The sequence below is a fragment of the Tiliqua scincoides genome, chromosome 5, assembly GCF_035046505.1.
Source record: "Tiliqua scincoides isolate rTilSci1 chromosome 5, rTilSci1.hap2, whole genome shotgun sequence".
NCBI classification, from domain to species: domain Eukaryota; kingdom Metazoa; phylum Chordata; class Lepidosauria; order Squamata; family Scincidae; genus Tiliqua; species Tiliqua scincoides.
This window is the reverse complement of record NC_089825.1, coordinates 113,833,902-113,844,653: the sequence shown is the minus strand read 5'-3', so window position 1 is coordinate 113,844,653 and position 10,752 is coordinate 113,833,902. Positions and strand designations below refer to the sequence as shown.

Here is a 10,752-nt window from a genome sequence, read left to right as displayed (position 1 = left end):
TTCGGTAATGAAATCAGTTTGCTAGTCAAACTGACCCTGGTTTGCTAGTCAAAAGGGTGTATTTCACTAATTCTTTGAACAAAGTCCAAACTCTAAAATAAAATTGTGGGAATACTTGATAGCAAAAGATTATACCATGAATAAGGGCTCGCTTCCATAACAATTGTCAGCCTTTTTGCAGATCAGTTCAATTATTTTAAAGAAGAAGCTGCAGGAATTTCTGAATATGTAATTGTGTCCATACTCTAACTACCAGTAGTTATCCAAGGAAATACATCAGAAAGAAGATTTTAGAAAAACAAATGTATATTCATTCATTTCTTTCTCACTAAATGCTCCCTGATATTTAGATCGGGTCTCAGAATAATAACAAAGCATTTTGGGAAAAAGATGCAACCCAGTAAGCCAGCACTGGAGGTTAAAATGGAGAAGATCTCCACAGCCACCATATATTTTCCTTTGGTGCTCAGGTAGGTTGGAACAAAGGATAACCAAACACTGCAAAAGACCAACATGCTGAAGGTGATCAATTTGGCTTCATTGAAGGTGTCTGGCAACTTCCGAGCTAGGAAGGCCACAATGAAGCTCACAACAGCCAGGAAACCCATATAGCCCAAGACACAGTAAAACATAGTGGCTGAGCCCTCATTACATTCCAATATGATTTCCCTAATCAGTGAGTGCATGTTCATATCTGGGAATGGGGGAGAAGTATTTAGCCACACTGCACAAATCCCTACTTGAATGGAAGAGCAGGATACAACAATAGATGTTGCCAGTCTTTTCCCTAGCCATTTCCTCACACTGGATCCTGGTTTGGTAGCCATAAATGCCAGAACCACAGTGACAGTCTTTGCCAGCACAGAGGAAAGGGCCACAGAGAAGATGATGCCAAATGCTGTTTGTTGGAGAAGGCAGGTCACCCTTTCAGGTCTTCCAGTGAGGAGCAAAGAGCAGAGGAAGCAAAGGAGGAGGGAGATGAGGAGGACATAAGTGAGGCTGCGGTTGTTGGCTTTGACAATGGGAGTGTCCTGATGCTTGATAAAGATTCCTAGCACTATGGCTGTGATGAGAGATAATGAAATAGCCAACAGAGCTAGGATGATTCCTAAGCTTTCATTGTACTGAAAGTAGCTTAAACTCTTGGGAAGACATTGATTTCGGTGTTTGTTGGAATATTGATCTTCTGGACATTTGACACAAGTATCCATGTCTGAAATTAGGAAAAAACCATTCAAATATTTCACACATTGAGCAATGGTCTATAGGGAAGGGGTCATTTCACTTGTATAACTTGTTGTGTTTGTTTTTGGTACAACTGTTAATAAATGTTATAAATATAAAATAAAATATTAATTAAAATATTCCCATTGGAGCTTGTTTCCTTATAAACATTTCTGCAGGGCTTCAGGCAGAGTTTTTCCCAAACCTGGAGGTGCCAATGTGGGATCTCCTCCATGAATAGCATATGTTGTGCCATTAACTTAGGGCCCAATTCAGACGAATGCACACTAGCTTACAGCTGGCGCACACTGTCACAAACATGCTGTAAGGCACATTTGCAAGAACTTACTGTGGGCCCAGCACTGGAGTTAGCCCACCGCAAGCCCATGCTGGGCCAGCTCTGGCACTGGGGCTGCATTCTGCCACCAGACAGTTGCCCAGGGGAAAGGTGGGGAGAGGGTGGGGGAAGGCATGGCGGGGGAGGGAGGGGGATGTGGGGAGGGTGGAACCAGTGTAGCTCAGCGCCACCAACATAAGATCACTGGATAAGAACAGCCCCACTGGATCAGGCCATAGGCCCATCTAGTCCAGCTTCCTGTATCTCACAGCGGCCCACCAAATGCCCCAGGGAGCACACCAGATAACAAGAAACCTCATCCTGGTGCCCTCCCTTGCATCTGACATAGCCCATTTCTAAAATCAGGAGGTTGCACATACACATCATGGCTTGTACCCCGTAATGGATTTTTCCTCCAGAAACTTGTCCAATCCCCTTTTAAAGGCGTCCAGGCCAGATGCCATCACCACATCCTGTGGCAAGGAGTTCCACAGACCAACCACGCGCTAAGTAAAGAAATATTTTCTTTTGTCTGTCCTAACTCTCCCAACACTCAGTTTTAGTGGAAGTCCCCTGGTTCTGGTGTTATGTGAGAGTGTAAAGAGCATCTCCCTATCCACTCTGTCCATCCCATGCATAATTTTGTATGTCCCAATCATGTCCCCCCTCAGGTGTCTCTTTTCTAGGCTGAAAAGGCCCACCCAGAGCCATCGCAGAATCAAGTAGCTCCATTGTGGGGCTACTTCCCTTACCCGGGAGAAGAGGACAAAAGTTCCCTTCCCCAAGGAGCCGCCGTGGGCTATCCAGTTGTACTCAGGATGCCACTGTAGCCATTTTGGTATTGTGGTAGCCCCATGCTCCAGGCAGCTCATGATTGGGCTGTTACATACTCACCACATTGTTTTTGCATAACAAAAAAGCAGAGCAATACAAGGACCTGCATAAGAATATTGTACATTCTTGGTTTCTACCCTTCTGGTCAGAGATCATCCCTTCTGGACATGGAGCACAATCATAGCAGCAAAACTTCTCTCCCTCCTTCTTTTTCCTGCTGTAGCCAGGAGAGCAGTTGTCATTGCACATCGAAACAGGTTGCACCTATCCATAAACATGAAGGGAGAGTCACTCCAAGTGGACAATAAACAATGTATTTTGAGCCTGGCTGGTCAGCAAAACAGTGTATTTTTTAACTGTGAATTTTTTTATGTTTAACTGTATATTTTAGAGCGCCATCCTATCCTGCGGTGGAACAGGCAAGCCAAGAGGTCCTTGGAGAAAGGGCAGTATAAAAATGTGAAAACTAACTAAATACATAAATGTGCTGTCCTACCATCATGACCATGACATGTTTAGCTCTGGGTAGACAACATAGCTACTTCAGAGAGTCTACCTGGACTTAAGCCCAACTCAGAAATGTCCAAAGTAAAATTTGCTCCATGCATTTGTCTGGGCACCGTCCAATGAACACTCGAGACAACACACATGGGAGAAAGAGCTACTTTATGAGTATTTTAATACAGAAAGGAGGCTGAGACCTGCAGTTGCAGGGGCAGTGAAAACCCCTTTGTGGTGCGGAGGCGGGACCACTGGGCGGTCCCAGAACCAAATCTGTCCCCCAGGCTGGATGTGCACCCGACTCCAAGCTGCGCCCCGTTCTTGGGCAACGCAGCTCATCCAGGTCTGTCCCATAAGGGGAGGACAGCCGGACCGCAGGCTGTGCCGCCTTGAGCCGCTGAGCCTCTGAGGAGGACCCCTGCGGTCCCGGCCAGGGCTCCAATCAATGTCCTTGTGCCGCTGAGCCCCTGAGGACTGCTATTGGGTTCTGCCCTGCCTATGCTGTCTGAAGGTGCACTCCAAAGTCCCAAGCACACCTCTACTGCACCACCTGCCACAGGGAGGGGTCAGCCTAGCGCTTTACCCCCTGCTCCCAAACAGTGGGAGAAGCGCTTTAAGGCCATCCTGCAGGTCTCTCAGAAAGGTGTCCGCCCCCTGCTCAGTCAAGTGCCCAGATCTCCTCTGTAGAGAGCAGGTATCGAGAAGGTAATGGCTGGATGCACAATGACCTGTCCACCAGTCCATGCCACAAACTGGCCAATCTCTTTGGCAACCTTCCTCCTCATCCTCTCCACCTTAGCACAGCAGCTGGCACCACGCCACACCTGCTGCTGTAGGAAGTCCAACCAGACCACCGTGGTGCCGGGCAGCCAACCCTGAAGGGTGGCAAGCTCCCTGCATGCTCTGGGCCTGAGCGGCAGCCCGGACATCCCACACAGATCATTTTCATGCAGGTGGATCACCAATACGTCAGGCGACAAGTTATCTTTCAATTACTCTGCCATTGCGGGCAGCAGCTGGCCCCACTGCATCCCCCGCTTGGCCAGCCAGCCAACTTGCATGGCGGGGCCGAGCCCAAGCTGCATTCCAAATTGCTTCGCGGCCGCCCACTTGCAGACCCAAACTACTATGGAATGGCCACAGAACAGTGGCCATGAACCGGCTTCTCACCGCATCCTGCAGAAAGGGAAAGAGAAGTTATTGCCACAACCCCTGCCCTTTCTAAGCAGGTTGTCATCAGACCATTGCCCCTCCCTCACCAGAGCAGCGACCGCTCACCTGTTAAGTGAGTTGGTGGCGTCGCCCCTCTCTACATCAGAACAGGGGCTGTGTACCTGTTAGCAGGTTGTTGACAGCACATCCCACCTCTTCCACTGGAGCAGGGACAGCACACCCATTAAAGCGGTTGGTAACACTGCCTGTTAAGCAGGTTGGTAGCAACATTGCTGACATAACCTCACCCCTCCCCCGCTGGAGGAGGGGCTGCTCATCCATTAAGTGGATTGGTAACCTCACCCCTCTCTCAAGGAACAGGGGCAGCATACCTGCTGGAGGGGTGTTGACAGAACGTCACCCCTCTCCCACTGGGCAGGGGTAGCACACTCATTAAGTGGGTTGGTAATAACATCACCCCTAAAGCAGTGGGTGCCGAGCACCCATTAAGCGTGCTGTTAACAGCAAAAATCCTCCCTCTCAAGGAGAAGGGCCACAATCCTGTCAAGCAGGCTGGTAACTGAACATCACCCCTTTCCTAGGAGGAGGGGCAGAGCACCCATTAAATGGTTGCTAATAGAATGCCCCCCTCTTGAAGAAGAAGGGGCCACAAATCCGTAAGTGGGTTTGTTACCAAACATTGCCCCTCCCCCAGGAGCCTGGACAGTGTACCCATTAAGTGGGCTGGTAACGAAACATCACCCCTGTCTAAGGAGAAGCAGCTACGCGGGTTGTTAACAGAAACCTTCCCTCTTCCAAAGGCCTAGGGCATTATGCCCACTAAGTGAGTCTGCACCAGAACACCCCCCTTCTCTGAAAGGAGTAGGGGCAGTACTCCTGGTAAGCGCATTGTTGACAGAACCCCACTGCCCCCACAGGAGTCAGGTAAGCGCACCTGTTAGGCAGGCTGGTAACAGATTGCCATCCTCCCCCAATGAGAAGGGGTAGCATGCCTGTTAAGCAGGTTGGTAATGGAATGCCACGCCACCCTTCCCTTAAAGGCATAGGGGGCAGCACACCCATTAAGTGGGGTGCTACGAGACATATCTCGTCTCTCAAGGAGCAGGGGCAGCATGCCCACCAAATGAGTTGCTAAATGCCCTGCTGATGCCCATGGAAAACATAGTATTAAATGCGCCAGCGTGTCCCCATCCACTCTGCTCAATAGTATTAAATGCACCAGTGCGTCCCCATCCACTCTGCTCAATTCCTTGGGTGCTGAAGCCTGGCCAGGCAGGTTTCAAAGTGGCTCCCACATAGATGGAGAGCATGTTGTAAGCAATCCAAGATGGCCAGGGGCTCCCCATGTGCCTCTAAATATCCTCTGAAACTGATGAAGTATTAACAGAGTCCAATATTAACTAGCCAGAGTCCAGGCTCAGCCTGCCTACTCAGAAGCAAGGCCCATTATAGCCTATGGGGCTTACTCTCAGGAAAGTGTGTCAAGGATTGTGGCCAGAGTCCAAGGCTCTGCCTGCCTACTCAGAAGCAAGGCCCATTATAAACTATGGGGCTTACTCTCAGGAAAGTGCATCTAGGATTGTGGCCAGAGTCCAAGGCTCTGCCTGCCTACTCAGAAGCAAGGCCCACGACAGACCATAGCAGGTTTACTCCCAGTGGAGGGGCAAAGCGCATGCCCGGGCACCAACCACCATGGCACAATCCCACCTGGCGGCCGCCTGAGGGGGAGGCAACACCCATGCCCAGGCCACGCAAGCTGTGGCATGGCCTCACCCCACCACCACCCGCCCCACTGCTTCTCACGGCATGGGGGGGCCAAGCACGCGCCCAGGCAGCAACTGCCGCAGCGCAATCCTTGCCTGGTGGCCAACTGGGGGGGTGACACATGCACCCGGGCTGTGCAAGCTGCATCGCGGGCAGTGCTCTGCTGCTGTCAACAGCCCACCCCGCTGCCTCCACTGGTGGGGGGCGAAGCACACGCCCCGCCAGCGACCGCCATGGCGCTTTCTGCACCTGGTGGCCACCTGCCCCAGGGGTGGGGAAGGGGGGGCAGTGCTTGCCCTGGAGGTGACTGCCGTGGCGTCCTCCGAGGGATGGGGGACAGGGGGGCAGTGCCAGCCTGGCAGCCACCCACCTACATCGCGGCCCCCCCTTGAGGAAGAGGGGGTGGGAAGCTCGCATCCAGGTGACCCACATGCCCCCAAAGCTGCCACCATGCAACGCAGGGGGGAATGCCATGCACGCCCACGTGGGAGAGGGGGGTCAGCGCCAGCCCGGCATCTTCCCACCTGCATCGCGGCCCCCCCTTGAGGAAGGGGGGATGGGATGCTCGGCCAAGGCCAGAAGCTGACGGGGGGCTGAGGGGAGAGGGGGTTCATTCGCCCACCCCCCTGACCTTCCCACGTGGCCGGGCGCCCTCTCAAATGGCAGTGCGGGCAGCCAAGTGTGCCCCCTCGATGTCTCCCCCAGCAGAGATCCTTTCCCTAAAGCTTCCCCCTCCTGGGGAATGCTCCCTTACTTCTCTGGGCACTGCACGGCCCATCTCACCCAATCACGAGGAGGCTCCCTCTGCACTTGAGCCCCCGGTGCGTGATGGGTGGTGTCAAAGAAGGAAGGGGGGCTGTTGATGTGTCCTTAAAATACCTCTGCTCTCCCCAGCAACAGCCCTCCACCAATCCCCTCGCAGGGAAAGGGGCTCACATGTTCCGGCCAGGCCATACAAACCCAGATCTCCCTGCTTGTAATTGGGCAATCGGGAGTCTCACCTGGTTAAAGCTTTTGTGCCACACAATTTGGTCATCATTAATGGTTAACACTGTGTCTCGAGCAGCTGAAATGTCCAGTTGTCCAATTTTAACTCTAACAAAAGAACCATTTAGGAATGTTCTCAAGTTTGTAACAACAAAACCTGCAACTAATTCTCCATTTTCATCAAAATGCACTGTGTCCCCAGCACTGCTGTTGAACTTAGAAAGTGATGGAGCTGGGTTGAAAGACAAGCAAGAAAAAACAAGACGTGAAAATACTTGCAGTGAGTCTCTTTAGAATCCTAGTTATGCTTGATTCAAAATATAGCTTGTGACCTTTCCCTATTCTGGTTCAGACAGAATAGAAAAAGCAAGCACCCAACTACATTCTTTAACAATTAGGCATTGTACTGTACAATGGAGCAGAGCCTCTGAGAAGAATTTTATCAGGGGGTACAAAGTTTCTTTAGGGTCCCTTTGCAAAGGGGGAGGGGTGAAACAGAGCGGGGGAGGGTGGTGACAAGCAAGCAGAATGGGGGTCAGGGAGGGGCAAAACAGAGTGGAACGGAGGGTAGAGACAGCTGGAAAAGTCTTTGGAGCCCAGGTCTACCCACCCATGTGGCATCAGCAGCTAGATACAGAAAACAGAAAACCAAAGTCTCTCTAAAATCTTTTAAATATAGAAAATCATGCAGAAAATTAGCATATTTAGGCTCACACTAGAATGGAAAGTGTCCTGTGCATACTAAAACTTGTTTCTGCAGCAACTGTAGCCCCACAGTTGTGTCCCTGAGCTCCTATAAACGTCTTCATGGTAAGAGGATCCACAAGCCAAAGAGCTATTGTAGCAGTCCAGTTTCCTCCCAGATTTGATATTATGTTAAGGAGTGTCATTCGATGCATTCCCCAGCCCAGCATATATGGCTTGCCAGTAGCTGCAGCCACAGGCTCCTGGTAGTAACACCAGCATCCCGTGCGGGCAACAAGTCTGTGTAGATAGGAAAATGTCAGATCCCAGGAAATTTCTGGGCCCCCTCCTTTGGCTCCTGGGCCCCCTTTTTGACCCTGGACCCGCGTATTAACTACCCCCTTTACCCCCCTCTTCTAGGCCCTGAATGGAAGTGGAATAACGTATAAATGGCATTCGATAGAAGAGTGATCATGATTTGGTAGAATTGTTCTATGCAGCATTAGAAGGAGAGCTCTGTCCATCTCTGCATGATGTCCAAGGAGTGTTTCTTTAAGGTGCAGTTACCTGCCATGGATGCATGTTCTCCAAATCCAGCCTTTCTCCCATCAGTCCTTTAGATCTGGATCTGGTTAGATACAGAGCATGCAAAGCATGAGCTACAGCATAGACTGAATTGTAGACATTGTAGCTGTGACCAGTCATGTCCATTTCAAACAGTGTGCTCAGAAGGCTCTCCAGCTTCTCCTCCCCAGTGCAGGATGTCTTGCTCTCAACATTCAGACTGGAAGCTTCCAATGAACAGTCAAAAGCTTGTTCCCAGAAATTCTGGATAAAGCCATCTCCTTCTGCCCAGGTGGGCTTTATGGTCTGAACAAAGTTTTGGAATCCAGGTGGCTGATTTGAGTGGACTGTGAAGCATATGGTCCCGTGGAAGCTTTGTATATCCCACAATCTTTGCAGGGACATTGCCCAAAAATCCCATTGTGATGTAACAATCCACACTTTGCCCAAAGGTGGCAAGGCATAGAAAGATGCATAGAATAGAAAAACTCTCAAAACCGGCAGTGATGGATTTTCTCCATAGACAAAAAACACACTGACTTTTGGGTCCATAAGAATATCATATTTATCCAGCAATTCTAAAATCATTTCTATCAACTCATCCATATAAGTCCATTTGGGTGTTCTCAGTATGAAGGCATCACAGATCCCATTTTTAGAAAGCATTGTTACCATTGTCTGCAAAAACCTGTCTCCATTGCCATCATTTACAGCCAACAGCCCAATCCAAGTCCACTGGAAGTGTTGAAGTAACTGAATAACCCCTTTGAATTGATGGGCTTCATTTGGGACCATTTGGTACAAAGATGAGAAAAGTGTTTTGTCACCGTGAGCTGGGAAAAAGGATCCATAAGTGAGCTAGAAGAAAATATATAGCTCTTTGTCAGGTGGATTGCAAGATAATGTTTCTGTACCTCAACTGTATTCACATTTACCTACCTGTGGAACCTTGTAGATGGACGATATGGTGGCAACATGGGCGGTGTTATCAGATTTAAGTGCTCCAATGACAGCAATTAAATGTGTCCGTGAGTCACAGTTGAAGTTTGGGACAAATTTGTGTTCTGTAGAAAGCAGGCCAAGGGTGGCTTTATAAGTTGTCCGTGCAACATAATAGCAGTTGAGTACGTGGAATCCCAAAGTGATGTTTGGTAAGATGTCAGGTTTCTCATTAATCTCTTTTACAGCAAACACCAAGGCCAAGACATGCTGATAGTGCTTTGGCACAGAACTATAATAGAAAATTCCAAGTCATCCAGGAAACAGTGAAAGATGTATTTGGAGCCTTCATCAACATAGAACGGTATGCTTTCTATTTTGGTGTGGCTCAAAACACTAAAAAAGGCACACGTTGATTTTATTACAGCAGATTTAGTAACAGCAGATAGAAAGAAGAAACCCAAAAAGGTTCCTTAAGTAGATATTTCTCTTACAAATAGCAATTGCTCAAAGCTGTTTGGAACTACTGAAAATCTTATCTTGCTTCTTACACTCTAGGTCCCATAATCATCTGTTCCCATTTATTGTGATGTGTATGTGTTACAAAGGAAAGCAGAAATCTTACACAGGTTTGCCAATAAAGGTCAGTTTGGGTTGCTCCATGAATGAAAGACTTTCATGAAAGGTGAACACTTGAGAAACGATCTCTCCAATGACAACATCTCCTGGTTGATGAAATCTGTGAGAGATAGGAAGGGAATCATCATTTATAGTACAATAAATTGAATGGGTCTTGTAGGCAGTAGAAGGGGACACTGAAAGCATCAAAATCACTAGATGCAGCATCTTGAGGCCCCAACATCCATCTGAACAGAGGTTTATTTCTAGACCAGGGATTCTTATAGCATCTTTCAGATAGTTTTGTTGTTGATCTTGCTAGTGTTCCTTAGAGAGCCACTGAGTAGCAGGTAGAAAACTAGTAATTTTGAAGAGAAAAAAAAAGTTAGGGAGATGGTCAAATCCCCAGTGTCTTTGTTTTTACTGTGACAGCTAGGAAAAAAAAAAAATTTGTTCTGATCTCCTGGTAACCTCTGTTTTCTCCTTTGAAGGATGGGTTGAAGAACGTAAGACATGGCCTTCTGGGTACAGGTTGCCTCTGCCCATAGGTCAGCTTTCAGCAGAGATATGCAAAAAAAAAAATTTGTAGCTCACTTTATCAGAAGGACTTCTGGAACTTGAATAAGAGCTTCTAAAACAGTGGTCTCAAAACTAGAGAATGCTGCATGCCACAAACAGCCTCCCCGGCATAACTGGAGCTTACCATCCCACCAGGGAGGCTTCCATTGTCACTGCTGATTGCCCCCCACGTTTGTTCTGCCCTGCTGCATCTTCCAGGAAATCCTGGAGCAGAACTTGGAAGCAGTGGGGTGGAGTGAACAGGGGAGTAGGGAGGGTGATCACAAAGGCAATGGATGCCTCCCTTGCAGAATGGTAAGCAATTCAGAATGTGGGGGAGGGGTCAGCGAGTTTGCCAGATTCTGCACGTGGGCTGGAGTCCTGAGAGCCCTGCTTTAACAGGAGAGGAAAACTTGCAGAATTATTTTAAGTTCCCACACCTCAGAGTAATTCTCCCACCCAAAGAAATGTTATAGAAAATGAGAAGTTTGTAGCCTGATAAATTAGCCTGAAAATGAGAAGTTTGTAGCCTGATAAATGAGGCTACTGATAAGCCTCAGATAAGAGGC

The 10,752-nt window shown here is 48.8% G+C and overlaps 1 protein-coding gene across 1 annotated transcript; it reads right to left on the bottom strand.

Annotated features, from left to right (window-relative positions):
- Positions 1 to 314: 314 nt before the first annotated feature.
- On the bottom strand, positions 315 to 10,351 carry LOC136653240 (vomeronasal type-2 receptor 26-like). Its single transcript, XM_066630148.1, has 5 exons — positions 10,329 to 10,351; positions 9,008 to 9,299; positions 4,067 to 4,072; positions 2,533 to 2,659; positions 315 to 1,213 (listed from the first exon to the last, which is right to left on the bottom strand). Exons 1-5 carry the CDS (start codon positions 10,349 to 10,351, stop codon positions 315 to 317), a joined length of 1,347 nt encoding a protein of 448 aa, XP_066486245.1.
- Positions 10,352 to 10,752: the final 401 nt, after the last annotated feature.